This window comes from Mesoplodon densirostris, chromosome 10 (genome assembly GCF_025265405.1).
Source record: "Mesoplodon densirostris isolate mMesDen1 chromosome 10, mMesDen1 primary haplotype, whole genome shotgun sequence".
NCBI lineage: Eukaryota > Metazoa > Chordata > Mammalia > Artiodactyla > Ziphiidae > Mesoplodon > Mesoplodon densirostris.
The window spans coordinates 12677943-12698398 of NC_082670.1; the positions used below are offsets into that span (position 1 = coordinate 12677943).

General features: G+C 39.6%; 1 protein-coding gene across 3 annotated transcripts in view; it reads right to left on the bottom strand.

The window, feature by feature from the left end:
* DTNBP1 (dystrobrevin binding protein 1) overlaps positions 1-18888 on the bottom strand; it is a 124781-nt gene extending 105893 nt beyond the window's left edge. For all 3 annotated transcript variants that reach the window (XR_009533581.1, XR_009533580.1, XM_060110541.1), the window contains exons 1-3: positions 18722-18888; positions 5603-5656; positions 4602-4652 (exon numbers count right to left, since the gene is read on the bottom strand). Coding sequence is in view for 1 of the 3 variants with exons in the window: in XM_060110541.1 (XP_059966524.1) it covers positions 4602-4652; positions 5603-5656; positions 18722-18777 (161 nt within the window). In the remaining 2 variants the exon portion in view is untranslated. The remainder of the gene's footprint in view (positions 1-4601; positions 4653-5602; positions 5657-18721) is intronic.
* Between the last annotated feature and the right edge of the window lie 1568 nt (positions 18889-20456).

Genomic DNA, 20456 nt, shown 5'->3' on the forward strand with positions numbered 1-20456 from the left:
AAAAGCCAAAACAATCTTGAAAAGAACAAAGTTGGAAGACTCACACTTCTTGATTTCAAAACTTACTACAAAGCTACAATAATCAAAATCAAATAATAATCAAAACAGTGTGGCACTGGTATAAAGGGAGACATATAGGCCAATGAAATAGACAGCCCAGAAATAAACACGTGCATGTATGGTCAAATAATTTTCGACAACTATGCCAAGATCATTCAATGGGGAAAGGATAGTCTTTTCAACAAATATGCTAGGGTGCCGGGAAAAGTGGATATCCACATGCAAAAGAATGATGTTGGACTCTTACTTTAACACCATACACAAAAATTAACTAAAAATGGATCAAAAAATCCAAACATAAGAACTAAAACTATAAAACTCTTAGAAGAAAACATGGGGAAAAGCTTCATGATATTAGATTTGACAATGATTTCTTGGATATAACACCAAAGGCACAGGCCACAAAGAAAATAGACAAATTGGACTCAATCAAAATTAGAAACTTTTGTGCATGAAAGAACACAATCAACAGATAAAAAGGCAACCAATAAAATGGGAGAAAATATTTACAAATCACATACCTGATAAGGGATTAATATCCAGAATATATAGACAACTCCTAACATTCAACAAGAAAAAACCACCCTATCCAAAAACAGGCAAAGGACTTGGATATTTCTCTAAAGAAGATATATAAATGGCCAATAAACACATGAGAAACTCACCATCATCAGTCATTAGGGAAATGAAAATCAAAACCACAATGAAATACCACTTCATACCAATGAGAATGGCAAAAAAAAAAAAAAAAAAAAATCAACCAGCCAAACAAAAGACCCCCAAAACAAGTTTTGGTGAGAATGTGGAGAAATGGCAACCGGAGAAATGTGCACTGCTAGGGGAATGTAAAATGGTGCAGCTGCTATGGAAAACAGTATAGGGGTTCTTCAAAATATTAAAGTAGAATTACCATATGATTCGGCACTTCCTTTTTTCAGTATATACTGCCAAAAAACTGAAAGCTGGGTCATGAAGAGATTATCTGCACACCCACGTTCATAGCAACATTGTTTACAATAGCCAAAAAATGGAAGCAACCCAAATGTCCATTAATGGATGAATGAATAAGCAAAATACGATATATTCATACAATGGAATATTATTCAGCCTTAAAAAGGAAGGAAATTCCTTGAATTAGTGGTGATCATTTTGTAATGTACAGAAATATGGAAAAACTATGTTGTGCACCAGGGACTAACATAGTTTTGTAGATGAATTATACTTTAAAAACAATCAAGCAAACAAACGAATAGAAAGAGATCAGATGTATGGTTACCAGAGGCGGGTGGGCGGGGTGTGGAGGGGAATCGAATGAAGGCAGCGAAAAGGTACAAACTTCCAGTTTGTCACATAAGTACCAGGGGTGTAATATACAACAGGATAAATATAATTAACACTGCTGTATGTTCTATATGAATGTTGTTAAAGTCTAAGAGTTCTCGTCACAAGGAAACAAAATTCTTTTCCTTTTATTTTGTATCTATATGAGATATGGATGTTCACTAAACTTACTGTGGCAATCATCTCATGATGTATGTAAGGCAAGTCATTATGCTGCAATACCTTAAACTTATACAGTACTGTATGCCAGTTATATCTCAATAAAACTGGAAGACCAAAAAGGAAGAAATTCTAACAAGCTACATGGATGAAACTTGAAAATATTATGTTAAGTGAAATAAGCCAGTCACAAAAAGACAAATACTGTATGAGGCCACTTATAAGAGGTGCCTAAAGTAGTCAAATTCACAGAAAGAGAAAGTAGAATGATGGCTGCCAGTGGCAGATATTTGCAAGATGAAAAGAGTTTTGGAGACTGGATGCACAACAATGCGAATGTACTCAGTAGTAGTGAATTGTACACCTAATAATGGTTAAGATGGCAAATTTTATGCTATATGTATCTTACACAATTTTTTAACAATTAAAAACATTTTATGATTTAGGTATATGCTATTTAAAATGGTCTTTCCTCCACTCAATACTAGTTCCAAAGAGAAAAGACTGTGCTTCAGTGCAATGAATAGACACATTACAGACATTCCTATGGCTGCAAATTTTTCATGTTAAGTCCCCAAATGCACCCAATTTCTCAAAACTACCATACACATAAGTCTACAAGTCTAAAGTAAATCTTTCAATGAAGTTCTTTCAACTAAATCCCTAAATTAAAAAAATAAAGATAACATGCAAACAATACACCACTGATTAATTTTTACTATATCTCCTTTCATGTTCACTTATGTTCCTCACTCAACAAAACCAAGCAGGAAATTAATGTCAAATTAAGCACTCAGAGAAGAAAAATCCCCAGATTTTGCAACCATAAAAAGAAACCAAATAAAAAGCTAGAAAAGAGAAAGCAAAATGTAGGTATAGGTGATTGTGTCCTAACACAAGCTGATAAGGCGAAGGAGCACACCCTCTACTGTACACATGGCTACCACTTATCCATCAGATGCCATGTTACGAGGCACAGAAATGCATATAACAACATATGCAAACCATATACTAATTTTTATAACAGCTTTATTGAGTTTTGATACATCATAAAATTCATGCTTTTTTTTTTTTTTTGGCCGCACCATGTAGCATGAGGGGATCTTAGTTCCCCAACCAGGGATCAAACCTGCGCCCCCTGCAGTGCAACCTCGAAGTTTTAACCACTGGACTGCCAGGGAAGTCCCAAAATTCATGCTTTTAAAGTGCATAATTCAGGACTTCCCTGGCGGTCCGGTAGTTAAGACTTTGCCTTCCAATGAAGGAGGTGTGGGTTCGATCCCTGGTTGGGGAGCTAAGATCCCACATGCCTCTCGGCCAAAAAACCAAAACATAAAACAGAAGCAGTACTGTAACAAATTCAATAAAGACTTTAAAAAAGGTTCACATCAAAAAAAAAAAAAGAATCTTCAACTGCATAATTCACAGTATATTCACAGAATTAGTTGGGACAACTATCACCACTATCTCATTCCAAAATATTTTCAACACCCTGAAAAGAAACCCCATATCCATTAGCAGTCATTACTCATTCCCCTCTCTCCTCCAAACCTTGGCAAAATTATCTTTCCATCTCTATGGATTTGCCTATTCTGGACATTTCATATAAATGGAATCATACACTATGTGCCATTTTTGTTGATTCCTTTCATTTAGCATAATGGTTTTTGTTTTTTGTTTTTTTTGCTGTACGCGGGCCTCTCACTGTTGTGGCCTCTCCCGTTGCGGAGCACAGGCTCCAGACACACAAGCTCAGCAGCCATGGCTCACAGGCCCAGCCGCTCCGCGGCTTGTGTGACCTTCCCAGACCGGGGCACGAACCCGCGTCCCCTGAATCGGCAGGCGGACTCTCGACCACTGCGCCACCAGGGAAGCCCTAGCATAATGTTTTTAAGTTTCATCCAAGATGTAGCACACCTCAGTACTTCATTCCTTTTTATGGCTGAATAATATTCCATTGTATGGAGATATGAAATTTTGTTATTCATTCATTGCCTAATGAATACTTGCGCTGTTTCTACTTTTTGGCTATTATGAATAATATTGCTTTATGAATGATACTGCTATTATGCACCTTTGTGTACAATTTTTTATGTGGACATAAGTTTTCAATTTTCTTGGTGTGAAACTGCTAGGTCACATGGTAATACTACTTTTAACTTTTTCAGAAACTACCAAACTGTTTTCCAAAGCAGTGATTTTATAATCCCACCAGCAGAGCATAAGGGTTCCAATTTTTCCACATCACTGCCAACCCTTGTTATTGTTTGGCTTTTTGATTATAGCCATGCTAGTGGGTATGAAGTGGTATTTCATCGTGGCTTTGGTCTGCACTTCCCTGATGACTAACGATGAGAATTTTTTCATGTGTTTATTGGCCATTTGCCTATCTTTTTTATGGAAATGTCAATTCAAATCCTTTGCCTATTTCTTCACTGGATTATTTGTCTTTTTACTGTTGAGTTATAAAAGTTAATTATACATTCTAGATACAAGTACCTCAACAGATGTATAATTTGCAAATATTTTTTCCCATTCTGTAGACTGTTGTTTCACTTTCTTGATAGTGTTCTTTAAAGAGCAAAAGTTTTTAATTTTGATAAAGTCCAATTTATCTTTTTTTCCTTTGTTACTCATGCTTTTGATGTCATCTAAGAAAATCACGTATTTTAATATTAATCTGCACATCAATAGAAATGGATTGGAGAAGAAATGGTAAAAAATTAAGAATCAAAGTAAGAAAATTATTGGGAACTCAAATCCAGAATTGATTTTCTTGCAACAAAGAAACCATAATACATGAACATGATAAAGTTATTGATTAGTAAACACAACAGTGATCAATATGCTCAAAGTCTGAATGGCCTTTGTATTAATCAGTGAAATGCAAAAGCCCCTCAGGAACAGAAATAAGTAAATAATTTCCAATCTCCTTGTTAAGGTAAAATTTAGTTGTTTTAAGGTTTCTATCTATACAGTTACAAAATACTTTTAGACAACAGTCAGAAGTATAACCTTTTTATTTAAATGAAAACACTTACCTGCTAAGTAATTCTAGTCCAGCAGAGCACTTTGGCAAATATGGAACAGTCCTGCCAAAAGAAACACTTATTTTATTAAAAACTGCTGCTGATTTAGGCCAACTTAAAAAAAAAGTTACGTATAATAATTTTGATGCTGTCAGTCATAATGTGGAATATTTTTAAATCATTAATGGCAATTGGTCTAAACTTTTAGAAAAATGTATTGTTATTCCAAAGTTAATATACTGCAATATACTATCAACCATCACTTTGCCCTATAGATTTTTAGCACACAATAATGAACACTTTAATAGAATGTTAGCTAACAAGAAATTTTTTTAAAAAGCTCCTCATCTCTAGGTTTAAAGTGAAATTTGGTCACGTGCTTTACTTTATTAAAAAATGAGGGCTTCCCTGGTGGCGCAGTGGTTGAGAGTCCGCCTGCCGATGCAGGGGACACGGGTTCGTGCCCTAGTCTGGGAAGATCCCACATGCCGCACAGCGGCCGGGCCCGTGAGCCATGGCCACTGAGCCTGCGTGTCCGGAGCCTGTGCTCTGCAACGGGAGAGGCCACAACAGTGAGAGGCCCGCGTACCACAAAAAAAAAAAAAAAAAAAAAAAGAAAAGAAAAACTGCACCAATTATACTAGTGTTTTCATATAAAACAGATAACACAGCTAAAGAGGCTCCCTTGCCAAGTACTGTTTCATTATCAATTTGCTTCTCAATAATGGAGAACTTTTATTGTGCTCTTAATATACAAATAAAAATGATTAATTGTGATCAAATAGCCATTGACTGTCATGGAGTAAAACAATTACATGTCACCATTTTTTCAACCACTTTACAATTTTATCAGAAAAATTTCCAGTGTTACAAAATTTAGAAAGAATCAATAAATTGTTTAGTCAGATGCATTCAACAGATATAAAATCCATTCAAGTAATTATACTATCATGACTACAACCAAAAGTTGTATGAAATTTAAGTCACAGTAAATTAAATCAGCACAAGCTTACCTGGGTTTGTTTTTTACTTTAGCTTCTCTTGATTTGTCACTTAAAGTCTTCAGCCTATAATGCAACAAGTATAAAATATCATATTTTTATAGCTTAAGAGATTTCTTTCAAATGCAAATTTCACAGCTCGTAAAACTTTGGGTTGGATAAGCTAATTTTTTTTTAGCAAGAATTAAGCACCTCTAGACAACAAATATTTGTTTACTATATATCAGACACCACAAATGGAAAATTTATAGCAAATATTTTTATATTTTTCTTGCCCCAAATCCCTTTTCTAGAAACATTTCCTAAATATGACTGGACTAGAAAACCTCACTACTCTGGCAACATCAGAAAAAAAAAGTGGTCTCCATAGGTGAACTTGATTGGCAACAAAGATATCTAAGCAGCACATTTTTAAGTAGATAACTATGCCAGGCACTAAGTGCCAACGTTCTGAGAAATTTCAGCTATTGATAAAAGGCTTTCTAAATTACATTACAAACCTCCTTCATTAAAGAGGTCTTGGGACATTCTATTGAACATTTTCTGATAACTCGGCATCATTATCATGAATACCAGTGACTGCATTTCATGGCAAAACAGTACTGTCCTTAGATGTTTCTGAGCTAGGAATGTCTCTTTATTTACCAACTCGAAACCAGTCTAAAGTGGTTTTCTGAGTTTGTTCAGGATCCTACGTCTATTTCTTCAAAATTTAAATTTTCCACCTCTACCATTGGTCATCTGGTATCAGCTACCACTTACTGCTTCTGCTAGCTATTTAACTATAGCAGCCTGCTCCCCTTCTATTTGCTTTTTTAAATTATTGGGCTGGGATACATAAACGGGCTAGAAATGCATATGTAAATTAAAATTAAATAGGCTCTTCTATATATAAAATATGAAGTTCATAAACTTCAATGTTTTTTCACTTCACCAGCCCAATTTTTACCTACCTTTAACTGTGGACTCTGTATCATATAACAGACTGCCAAAAAGCGAATGCTAAATTATGAGATAATCTCACATAAAATGAGATATCTGGACATGTTCTTCTTAATCTGATTACTTCCACAGATATTCATTTCTAAAGAGTCTGAAGCATAGGCCACAGTACCCCAGCTAGCTCCACGAAGCCTTTGTAAAGCTAGATACAGGTGCTCCTTTCTCAAGACACTTTTACTGCACTCAGTCAGAAACTGTCCTAGCATACAAGCTGACTCTCCTATGAATGCCCCAACCCTTTGTTGTGCACAGTTGTACGTGCAAGCCCTGACAGAGCATTACAACTTTTTGGTCAATAATGCCTGGCTTAAAACCAGAAAGGGGGGCCTCCCTGGTGGCGCAAGTGGTTGAGAGTCCGCCTGCCGATGCAGGGGATATGGGTTCGTGCCCCGGTCTGGGAGGATCCCATATGCCGCGGAGCGGCTGGGCCCGTGAGCCATGGCCGCTGAGCCTGCACGTCCGGAGCCTGCGCGTCCGGAGCCTGTGCTCCGCAACGGGGGAGGCCACAGCAGTGAGAGGCCCGCGTACCGCAAAAAAAAAAAAAAAAAAAAAAAAAAAAACCAGAAAGGGACTTCTAGTGTCAAGTCATTTTTTTTTAACAAGTTGCAGTGTCAATTTCATACTAAGATTTTTTTTATATGTTCTATGTTCTTTTTCAAAAACTAAAATATTGATGAGATCAATTCCAATACAATTTTAAAAAGACTTAGCAATCTCTTTAATACAAAACTATTTGTATATATCTCTCCAGATGAGTTGAATTTAAAAAGTCTAACCTGTCCCAGGAAAACAATATAAATTTTCAAGCTTAGCATGGAAACTAGTAAATCCAGTTTAAACTAAGATTAAGCAACAGCTAGGGAAAGGTATTTTGATAGCCATTCAACCATTTCCACTCCAAAAGCTGAGAAAGGCACTTAGTTGTGACATCCGAGGTAGAATTATACTAGGATAGGCAGACACAGCAGTGCATTATACTCAAAATGATTCTAGTATTATATTCAGTGATTTGGGACAATTCCATATCGTTAGGTGTTACAAGGATATTGAAAGCTCACTGCTAAGACCCTCTTTGAACCATTCATTATAGGACCTAGCAAATCCTTAGGTTACTATTTCAAGTATTTGTTTCTGAAAAAAATGTTAAATTTCTCAATTGTAAGATATCAAATGTGGGGTTCTCCTCCACACTTCCCCAAAAGAAAGAAAGAAAAAAAATGGTTTGGAATAAAAGAGAAAGGAGGAAGCTTGTAGGGAGCTGAAAATAAAATTGTTGGAAGGTCAGCAAGAGCTTCCCCAAGTGGCTCCTTAACAGCCACCTACTTTAAAAATTGCTCTTTAACCAAATGTAACATGTGGAACTTATCTGATGTGGATTTGAATAAATCAACTGTAAAAAGACATTTCTAAGAACCAGGAAATTTGATTATGGACTGGAGAACTGATAATATCAAAGAATTAGTGTTAATTTTGCTAGGTATGATATTGGCGTTGCATTTATGTAATGTATTTTTTTTAGAGATGAAAACTGATGTATGAGAGATGTAAGAGCTTAGTCTTAGGTTTACTTTATAAATAAGGGAGAGACAAAGCAAATGTGGTAGTAGTCGACAACTGCTGAATCTGAATATTGAATATATGGGACTCACTGTGTTATTCTATTTTTGTATATGTTTAAAACTTTGTAAAAAAAGTTTTAATAACGAAAAAAGTCTATTATATATTCATCTTTTCTCATCACACCTTCTCCATATAAATCATCAATACGCCAAAATTCAGAATAGAAACTGCTGTAGAAAACAAAGTAGCAAGAAGAAAGTTGGAAACAGTGAAGAAAGTTCAGGAGAGAAAAAGATAAACTAAGAATAATAGTCAATGTAACACTTTAAGTCGCAAAAAAATAAGGTCAGACTCCCAAAAAAGCAAAACAGTCCTTTCTGAAGTATATACTCAAAACCCAGAATTCAACTGAAAGTAGCTTACCATTTTTATTTGGGGATAACTCTATTTAAGTTTCTCACAGTGAGTCTGTGCTAGAAACAACTCGCTAATAAAGTCCCACAATGTCTTGACACACTGAGAAGGAAATACTGATCTGAGTGAAATACCCCAGTTTCCTAAACCATAAAACAGGAGTATTGTACTGACCATAATGATTTGCCACAAGAAGTAAAGGAAATATGACTTTGGCAGCAAACTATAATTGTAAATTATAAAACCAATTCAAACAAAAAGTTTAATAAAAACTATCTCCAAATTTAGTAAAAATTATCACCATCAAGAAAGGTAAGAAGGGCCTCCCTGGTGGCGCAAGTGGTTGAGAGTCCGCCTGCCGATGCAGGGGATGCGGGTTCGTGCCCCGGTCTGGGAGGATCCCATATGCCGCGGAGCGGCTGGGCCCGTGAGCCATGGCCGCTGAGCCTGCGCGTCCGGAGCCTGCGCGTCCGGAGCCTGTGCTCCGCAACGGGGGAGGCCACAACAGTGAGAGGCCCGCATACCGCAAAAAAAAAAAAAAAAAAAAAAAAAAAGAAAGGTAAGAAGTCAAAAAAAAAAAAAAAAAGAAAGAAAGGTAAGAAGCTATGTACATTACAGGGTCAAAGTAAAATAAAGTAGAGGTCCCCCAATGCACCAGTTCCCATAAAAGCCTTCTCCACCGTTCCTAATCTTCTTCACAATACCGCACACCCCCAGGGAGACGTGAGTGCTGCTGTGTGAGTATATTAATACACAGACTTCTAAGTGAGCCACCTGACAATTATTTTCTACCCGAAGCAACTAATGCACACTTCAGAGTTCAAAGCACTTACCTTCAAATTCATAACAGCACAATATTTTATTTTTAGATTGCTGCAAAGACTTACCTTAATTTGACCCCAGCACATTTAACATTTATTTTTTTAAGCTTTACAGAAAATACTAAGATGGAGGCATCTTACTACGAAACGGAGATAACTAGCAAAATTGCTTAGACAAAAAGTTTAAAAAGTAGTTACACAGAATGAGAGGCGGAGCACGACAATGACTGATGAGCAGGAAACGTGCTTTCTGGACCTGACTCGAAGGCATGAGGGACCTTGATGGCATTCCATTTAACCTCACTTCAATTTCCTACTCATCTAACCCCATCAGCTATCATGAAAGGTGAGGATGGCTGCTTTAAAACACCACAAAATGTATTAATTAGCATATTTTGTCCTTTAAGGCTCATTTTCATGTCTCCATTATTCCAACTTTAAATTCTGTTTATGAATAAAAATCCAATCTATTATATTTTCCCGTTAATGTTTATCATTTTTTCTTTCTTTTTTAAAGCCAAGATCAGGAAACAAGAAAGCATTAACCACACCTAAAAGTGCACGACCCCAAAGCTCTGAAGGCTGAGAGATTCACACAAAAGCCAGAGACACAGGAAGGGGAGAGAGGACTATCTCTATCCTAATCACCCCCAAACACACCACTTCGGTCCTGACCTCTCTCCTGAGTGTTTCATAAATTTCCAGCTGTTTCTTGGACCTCACAGCACATGCACTATCAACTGCTCCTTCTCTCTCAAAACTACTCAACTTCTCTCCTGTTGGTAAATGACATCATTATTTAAGATACTGCAAAATTAACATCCTCAACTTCTCCACCTTTTTCACTTCCTAGTCTCACTTTTTATGAAATCGACCAGTGCCTGTCATGTCAGGACTATTCCCTCCTTCAATTTCTATTCTCTCTCGCCTGCCCCCTAATTATAGCCTTCTTAATACTCTCCCTGTTCCCCATCTCTAACCCTCCCATCACATAGCCTCCCAAATTATTCTTCCAGAAATACAAGTAGGCCTAGGCCGCTCCCCTCCACAAAAACCTTCAGAAGATTCAGTCAACCTAAAAATAAGCAAGACCACCCTATATAAGATAGCAACCCCCCACCCCAAAACCCCTCAACCTGCTTTATTTTTAGCGACAGTACTTATGACCTTCTAGATATTCTGCCTCCTGCCAGTACAATGAGCGCAGGGATGTTATTTGCTATCCGGTGTATGCATTCTCTGCTGTAACCCTAGTGCCTGTCAACAGGTAAGCACTCAATAAATATTTCATAAATGAATTAATTTAGCAAAGCACTGAAGACCCTCTATTATCAGACACTAAACTTCCTTTCCAGGTTCCTCTCCCACAAGAGCTTCATCTCTGAAATCCTTCACCCAAATCTATCCTCATCCCTCCTCATTCTTCAAGGGCCAGTCTAGGAGCCACCTCCTCTTTGAAGCCTTCCATGAATGCATCTGAACTAATGACTCTTTCCTCTGGGTTCAAAAACCACATCACTTCTCTCTTTCACATTCAGTTCCTTCTGCTTTGCTTTATGTTACCACCAGTCTAGGGCATCCGGAGGGCAGAAACGGTTTTAGTTAACTTTGTAGCCCCAAGATCTAGTCCAATATATAGACACTGGCAAACAGCAGGCAAAACTGAGCATGTGGCCTCTTAAATCTTTTTTTTTTTTTTTTTTTTTGACGAAATGAAAAAAGCTTCTATGATAAAGAAGACTGAGTTCCTGGCCTAGTGTTTGCCACTTGGTGGGAACTCAGTAAATGTTTATTAAGTCAAGTTGAATATTGAGATTTTTTTTCCTGCTAAAGGTAAGTAATCATGGAAGAGTCAACATTTTAGGCAAAACCTCACCATTTTACCACACCGTGAATTAGAATGTTAGCTCCTCTCCTTGGAGGTTTTGATACTACAGGAGGGAAGAAGAGAAAATGAGTGCAGTGGGCAGGGCTGGAGGTCAGGGCAGAGGTGGCTCTGAGGAGGAAACACCCACTATCTAGTTGCAACACTTGTATCCAAAATCCAAAAGCATCCAGAGCATTACAGACAGGAAATGCCAGGCAGTGACAGGCAGCTGCAAACCCTTGGTAAATCTGATTTTCAGTTTCCTGAAGGGTTTTACATGCCTGCATACTTCAGTCCTGAGGTCGTGGGTCATAACTGCTCAGAAGGTAAAAAATCAAAGACCAGAGTGGATTTGAAGTAAATGCTTCGGTGGGTCCAAAAGTCTCCCTCAGAGCTCAGGCCAGTCCCTAAAAAGTGGACGTTCTGTGTGAACTCTCCAAAAGGCTCCTAGAGCAACGAGGGAGTTAAATCAGATGAGGACTCATGTAGGTGAGCGAAGCTGGGAAGCAGTCCCCTCCTGTGGCCTTTGGACTAGCTGGCCACCTAGTTAGGCCAGAAAGAAAGCAACATTATTTCTAGGTTTATCTCGATTTTGACATAGCTATTATTATGAATAAAAAATTACAAAAAAGATCACGAGTCCATGGACGACTTACAGCCCCTTGAAGCCCCACAGCAATCTTTCCACTGCCCTCAAGCTGCATTTTTTCTAAGTTTGAATGGAAAGTTGAAATTTGTTATGTCCATCAAATATGCTTTAATCACTAATGTGGCATTCTCTTGCGAGGCTGATAAAGAATATTCCTATTTTACTTTAAAAATAAATAATTGCCTACATTCCAGCTCCAGATATATGAATTTCAGAAACTCAAAATGAGCAGAAAAGCCCTGAGGAGAGGCTGCTGCTATGGGCTGCTGTGAAGATCCACGTGAAGGAGCTCAGGAAAGCACTGGGCCTCTCTTCTACTGAGTTCCTGGGGCAACACGAACAGATGAAGTTTCCAATTATTTTGTAAGCCAGCTGCTCTGGCTTCTACAGGCACTAACAGCAAGTGTTCTAAAGGAATGCCAGGTCCAGCTGGGTAGTTTTGAGAGGTAGGGCCATGTTGCTTTCATCTCTGAATCCCTCAGTGCCTTCATGCAATATACACATAAAGCTGTGTTTAATGTCACCTTTTCTCAGCCTGGCAAAATATTCAAAAATAGGTTGATCTTAGGCTGAATATGAAACAGTTTACTAAAAGGAATTACATGGATTTTTTCCTGTTAAGAATCGCCTAGGAGAGCACCTCAATACATAAGGCAACTGCTAACAGCTATAAAAGAAGAAATCGATAGTAACACAATAATACTGGGGGACTTTAACACCTCACTTACACCAATGGACAGATCATCCAAAATGAAAATCAATAAGGAAACAGAAGCTTTAAATGACACAATAGACCAGACAGATTTAATTGATATTTATAGGACATTCCATCCAAAACCAGCAGATTACACTTTCTTCTCAAGTGTGCACGGAACATTCTCCAGGATAGATCACATCTTGGGTCACAAATCAAGCCTCAGTAAACTTAAGAAAATTGAAGTCATATCAAGCATCTTTTCTGACCACAACACTATGAGATTAGAAATAAATTACAGTGGGAAAAAAACGTAAAAAACACAAACACATGGAGGCTAAACAATACGTTACTAAATAACCAAGAGATCACTGAGAAATCAAAGAGGAAATCAAAAAATACCTAGAGACAAATGACAATGAAAACAAGATGATCCAAAACCTATGGGATGCAGCAAAAGCAGTTCTAAGAGGGAAGTTTATAGCTATACAAGCCTACCTCAAGAAACAAGAAAAATCTTAAATAAACAATCTAACCTTACACCTAAAGGAACCAGAGAAAGAACAACAAACAAAACCCACAGTTAGCAGAAGGGAAGAAATCATAAAGATCAGAGCAGAAATAACTGAAATAGAAACAAAGAAAACAATAGCAAAGATCAATAAAACTAAAAGCTGCTTATCTTTTAGAAGATAAGCAAAATTGATAAAGCATTAGCCTGACTCATCAAGAAAAAGAGGGAGAGAACTCAAATCAATAGAATTAGAAATGAAAAAGGAGAAGTTACAACAGACACCACAGAAATACAAAGCATCCTAAGAGACTACTACAAGCAACTCTATGCCAATAAAATGGACAACCTGGAAGAAATGGACAAATTCTTAGAAAGGTATAACCTTCCAAGAATGAACGAGGAAGAAATAGAAAATATGAACAGACCAATCACAAGTAATGAAATTGAAAGTGTGATTAAAAATCTTCCAACAAACAAAAGTCGAGGCTCACATGGCTTCACAGGTGAATTCTATCAAACATTTAGAGAAGAGCTAACACCTATCAGTCTCAAACTCTTCCAAAAAATTGCAGAGGAAGGAACACTCCCAAACTCATTCTATGAGGCCGCCATCACCCTGATACCAAAACCAGACAAAGATACTACAAAAAAAGAAAATTACAGACCAATATCACTGATGAATATAGATGCAAAAATCCTCAACAAAATACTAGCAAACAGAATCCAACAACACATTAAAAGGATCATACACCACACTCAAGTGGGATTTATCCCAGGGATGCAAGGATTCTTCAATATACACAAATCAATCAATGTGATACACCATATTGACAAATTGAAGAAGAAAAACATATGATCATCTCTACAGATGCAGAAAAAGCTTTGACAAAATTCAACACCCATTTATGATAAAAACTCTCCAGAAAGTGGGCATAGAGGGAACCTACCTCAACATAATAAAGGCCATATACAACAAACCCACAGCAAACATCATTCTCAATGGTGAAAAACTGAAAGCATTTCCTCTAAGATCAGGAACGAGACAAGGATGTCCACTCTCACCACTATGATTCAACATAGTTTTGGAAGTCCTAGCCATGGCAATCAGAGAAGAAAAAGAAATAAAAGGAATACAAATTGGAAAAGAAGAAGTAAACCTGTCACTGTTTGCAGATGACATGCCACCAGAAAACTACTAGAGCTAATCAATCAATCTGGTAATGTTGCAGGATACAAAATTAATGCACAGAAATCTCTTGCATTCCTATACACTAATGATGAAAAATCTGAAAGAGAAATTATGGAAACACTCCCATTTACCATTGCAACAAAAAGAATAAAATACCTAGGAATAAACCTACCTAGGGAGACAAAAGACCTGTATGCAGAAAACTAGAAGACTGATGAAAGAAATGAAAGATGATACCAACAGATGGAGATATACCATGTTCTTGGATTGGAAGAATCAATATTGTGAAAATGACTATACTACCCAAAGCAATCTACTGATTCAATGCAATCCCTATCAAATTACCAATGGCATTTTTTACAGAACTCGAACAAATCATCTTAAAATTTGTATGGAGACACAAAAGACCCCAAATAGCCAAAGCAATCTTGAGGGAAAAAAACAGAGCTGGAGGAATCAGACTCCCTGACTTCAGACTATACTACAAAGCTACAGTAATCAAGACAATATAGTACTGGCACAAAAACAGAAACATAGATCAATGGAACAAGATAGAAAGCCCAGAGATAAACTCACGCACCTACAGTCAACTAATCTATGACAAAGGAGGCAAAGATATACAATGGAGAAAAGACAGTCTCTTCAATAAGTGGTGCTGGGAAAACTGGACAGCTACGTGTAAAAGAATGAAATTAGAAAACTCCCTAACACCATACACAAAAATAAACTCAAAATGGATTCGAAATCTAAATGTAAGACCAGACACTATACAACTCTTACAGGAAAACATAGGAAGAACACTCTTTGACATAAATCACGGCAAGATCTTTTTTGATCCACCTCCTAGAGTAATGGAAATAAAAACAAAAATAAACAAATGGGACCTAATGAAACTTCAAAGCTTTTGCACAGCAAAGGAAACCATAAACAAGATGAAAAGACAACCCTCAGAATGGGAGAAAATATTTGCAAATGAATCAACAGACGAAGGATTAATCTCCAAAATATATAAACAGCTCATGCAGCTCAATATTAAAGAAACAAAGAATCCAATCCAAAAATGGGCAGAAGACCTAAACAGACATTTCTCCAAAGAAGACATACAGATGGCCAAGAAGCACATGAAAAGCTGCTCAACATCACTCATTATTAGAGAAATGGAAATAAAAACTACAGTGAGGTATCACCTCACACCAGTTAGAACGGGCATCATCAGAAAAGCTACAAACAACAAATGCTGGAGAGGGTGTGGAGAAAAGGGAACCCTCTTGCACTGTTGGTGGGAATGTAAATTGATACAGCCACTATGGAGAACAGTATGGAGGTTCCTTAAAAAACTAAAAATAGAATTACCATATGATCCAGCAATCCCACTACTGGGCATATACCCAGAGAAAACCATAATTCAAAAAGACACATGCACCCCAATGTTCATTTCAGCACTATTTACAATAGCCAGGTTATGGAAGCAACCTAAATGCCCATCGACAGACGAATGGATAAAGAAGTTGTGGTATATATATACAATGGAATATAACTCAGCCATAAAAAGGAATGAAATTGAGTCATTTGTTGAGACGTGGATGCATCTAGAGACTATCATACAGAGTAAAGTAAGTCAGAAAGAGAAAAACAAATATCGTATATTAACACATGTATGTGGAACCTAGAAAAATGGTACAGATGAACCGGTTTGCAGGGCAGAAGTTGAGACACAGATGTAGAGAACAAATGTATGGACACCAAGGGGGGAAAACCGCGGTGGGGTGGGGATGGTGGTGTGCTGAATTGAGCAATTGGGATTGACATGTATACACTGATGTGTATAAAATTGATGACTAATAAGAACCTGCAGTATAAAAAACAAACAAACAAACAAAAAACTAATACTAAACTTTCTTTGGGTTATCTGTTTGGAAATATGTTAATATAAATGTTTCAGACATTACATGAAATTTCTGAAAATCTTATATGTTCTGGTATAATGTTATAAGTCATAATTCTAGGTATTACTTTAAAATGTATATCTCAGAAATAACTAAATTTCCTTGTCAATTGATTATGAACTTTCATCAAATCTTTAACCGTGGTAATTTTTAAGTCTTTTGTCGTTTACAGACAGTTCTGGGTGTACTCTGATGCTTTTGCAAAAATGTTCCTATAAAAGGGTTTCATCTTCAAGGAATTCATGGAAAAGACTCTGACAAGTACAGGTTTCTGGTAACTGACTTAAACTGTTGAACTGAGTGAATAAGCATTTTCAGAACTCTAATGGAAAACTGATGAATTCATAAAAGTGCTAGCAAAAGATCAAGATAAAAGAAATTAATTACATGGGACTGAGTGAACTGATGAGGATGATTATAATTTTTGTGACTTTCTGTTTGAATAAAAAAATAAAATTAAAAAAAAAAAGAATCGCCTAGGAATTGGTGGACCTGACAAAGGTGAACATCAGAGTTTAAAGGTGCCGGTCACAGACATCACTTGAAGATGAGTTATTTCTCTGCCGGGTGACAGGCTAATGGCACACACTGACAGTCCAGTGCTTTGTCAGCTGAAAATGACCTATACAAGGAAGCCAATGAAGGGCCTAAACAGAATGAAAGCCCTCTCAGGATGTCTAATCCCAAACTGGCCCCAGTTTATGGCACCTCCAAGAGGTAAGGTCAGTTTCCAAGGCGTTCTACCCAGATCCCCTCAACCCTCTCCCTTTCTAAACTCAGGCTTTCCAGATCTCTCAGGATGGTTTGGGTCCAGAATCTATATTCCTAGGTAAGCTGAACCTTCCCAAGCCAATGTCAGGAGAATGAATGGGTTCAAAGGCAACCACATGACCTAGGGAGTTACCGTAGTTGTAACTCCCAAAAGATAGCCTGTTTCGCCATCAAGAAATTCCTTGAGGTGATGACAACAGGGCTGTCCCAGATGTGTTTATCTGTGATCATTCTCATGCTATCATTCCAGCATTATACCCCAATTTTTCAATACAATAATTTACGTTCTGAAAGGAAGTTACTTTTTAAATTTAAAGCGGGGGGGGGGGAGGAAATGCAAGCATGCAAGCACAGCATCAGTGAATGACTGCTACAGCATCTACAACTAATATTCTTAAGGACACCAAACCAGGATTACCAAAAATGCTTTACATATAAGTGCTCAAGTATTTGACAGTTTGTTACTACGCAGCACCCAAGAGGCAAACAATATAAACATTTTTGTCCCATAAACTTTTAGCTAACATCTTTCTCATTAGAAATTTAAAACATGATGGAGAGGTCCTCATACTCAGAGCATCCTCCAAAGGATTCGTAATCTAAAGGTGACAGACAAATCCTTTATCAAAGTGACACCCTTTCTAAAGTAATGGAAAAACTAAAATGAATTAAGCACTAAATAACAATAGTGACATAGTGTGACTGCGCTGTTTTACATGTTAATTCATTCAGCCTCACAATAACCCTATGAGTGTACCATCTTCACCCTCGTTGTACAGTCGTGGAAACTGAGGCAGAGAAACTTGCAGAAACACGTTTCTGCGAGTTTCTGGCGTTAGAGTCTATGCCTGCGGTTCCCAGAGTTTGCCGCACACAGGAATCACCTGGGGGTCTTTAAAACCCCATCGCCTCTCTGATGTAATTAGTATAGTTTGCGAGCCAAGCATCAAGATGGTTAAAGGTTCCCAGGTGATTCTAAGCAAAGTTCGGGAACCGCTTAGTCCGTGTGCGCTTCACCACTAGGCATTAATAGTACTGCCATAGTTCTGTTGTTTCTGTGGCCCTAGAGTTTCTTCACTGAGGCGTTAAACCCGAGGCAAAGGTAGAGAGAGAAAGCAAAAGGGAAAGAGGCACCAAGCCTTGGCAAAGGTTCAGCGAGCGAACCGAGCGCGAGGGTGGACAGGACGCGCGGCCGGGCCCCGGCGGGTGAAGGCTGCGGCGCCCGCGACCTCCGGCCTGGGGAGGGGGCGGCGGCCCGGCTGCAGGCGGGGCCGCAGAAGTTCCGAGGCCCGAGAGGGCAGGGGTCTCGGCGGCGTGGGAGGGGGCTCAGGGTCACCTTCCCCCCGGGGCAGAGGAGCGGGGAGACGCGCTCGCCCCTCACAAGACACCCCCCCCCCGGGCCGGCCAGGGCTGCCGGGAGGGGGTTGCACAATCCCCGGCGCGCCCGCAGCCTTCCCGACCCCCTTCCGGGCCCGCGGCGCGGGTCAGAGCCTGCCCGGCTAAGTTACTTTGTGTGGCCGGACAGACGCCGGAAAGTTCGTTACTTTCCTCAATCTGGCTGGGATGGGAGGTGCGGGGTGGGGGTGGGGTGGGGGAGGAGGAGGAAGAGGGACCGGACTGGGGTGCGCGGAGGCCGCGTCCCGGTGCCCCCAGCTGCTCGGGCCGGCCCCCGGGTTCCCTTTCCGTCCCCCACCGTGTACCTACCCGGAGGTGAAATCCTGCTGCACGCTCAGCAGCCGCTCGCGCAGGGTCTCCAGCATGATCGCCGCCGCCGCCCTCAGCCCCGCGCAAACACCTCGCCGCACCTGTCACGGCGCTCCCCGCACTCTCGCGGCCGGCCCCGCCCCCGGCCCGCTTTCGTCTCCGCGCCGCGGCCCCTTCCGCGTTCCCGCCCCCCGCTCGCGCGCTCCCGCCCCGCCCCCGCCGCGCCCAGGCCCGCGCAGCCGCAGTGAGCCCCGCCGGGCTTGGGCTGCGGAAAAGGGGCGGTCTTTCTCTCCTAGCCGAGAAACTGAGCGGCTCGGATGCTTCTTCCTAGCCCAAAGCCAGGCCCTCTCCTTTTCCTCTTTAAAATTGAAGTGGCCACGTGAAAGAATGCTTTAAAACCAGCACTTCTTTGAGTGTGTGCAGCATTTGTTTTCACAGTTTGGAAGAGAGATGGATCAATTTCTTGCATAGCGTGCACCTCCCCTGTAGCAAACACTTTTCGTGGACTCTGGTTCCAGGATTTGACTCCGCTGGCTTTGACCTTGGATGAGAAAATTAACCATTCTGAGCCTCGGTTTCTTCATTGATAAAATGTCAAAAATCAACTGTTCCGACATCTTTACTTTCCATACTCTTTTCAACCTACCCCATCAGGCTTTCGTGCCCTACATACCAAAGGAGGTGGCCTTTGTCGAGTCACCAGTGACTGCCATGTTGCCGATACCATTTGTTACTTATCTGCCCTGAATTTTTTCTCGACCTCTCGGTGGCTCTCAAGCGATTCCTTATCCCATTCTTAAGACACGTTCTTCTCTTTCTTTCAAGCACACCATTCATGCACTCTCCCTTCCTGTCCACTCCTCCTCCTACTTCAGCAGCTGCTCCCAAGGCCACATTTGCAGGCTCCTGCTCTCCTCCACGTATGGCCCCCTCCTAGGTTATTGTATCCATTACGATGCTGTAAATTCTATCGAGGCGCCGGTGGCGCCCAAATCTCCATCTTCAGCCCTGTCCTCCCTCCCCCTCCTTCAATTCATACCAGTTGCTTACTCCACCTGTATCCAACAGGCATCTCAAACCCAAAATAGCAAAAATAGAAAACTTTATTGCAAACTCACTTTCGAACCTAATCCCAGTCTCTTCCATTTCAGTAAGTGGCACCACCATACACCAAGTTGCTCAAGTTAAGCCACCTGAAATTACCATTTCCTGTTTTCCCCACCTGCTGAATATTAATTCATCAAGTCCAATCAACTCTATTTCTAAAGTATTGCTAGAACCTGCTCCTCTTTTCACTATAATCACCCTGGTCCAAGGCACCACCATCTTTCACCAGGAATACTGACAAGTCTCCTTATTCTACCCTTTTGCCATGCACACGCCTGTAACTTATCCTTGATACAGCAGCCAAGGGAATTATTTAAAAGAGCAATCATATTGTGTCGCTTTCCTGCTTTAAATCCTTCTGTGCCCTTAGAAAAAAAGTCAAACTCCTTACTCGGCTTACGAAGTCCTAAAATTTGAACCCTTCCTGATAACTTTATCCAAAGTAAGTACTACTCACCTATCATTCCTTGACATTTAAGCCATAGTAACCTTTGGTATGTTGTGTGTTCCCTGAAAATCCTAGATTCATCTCCTTGAGGCCTGCTCACCAGCTTTTCTCCAAATTGTCCTATGGCTGGTTTCTTTGTGGCATTCAGATCTCAGCTTAAACATCATCTTCTTAGGTAGA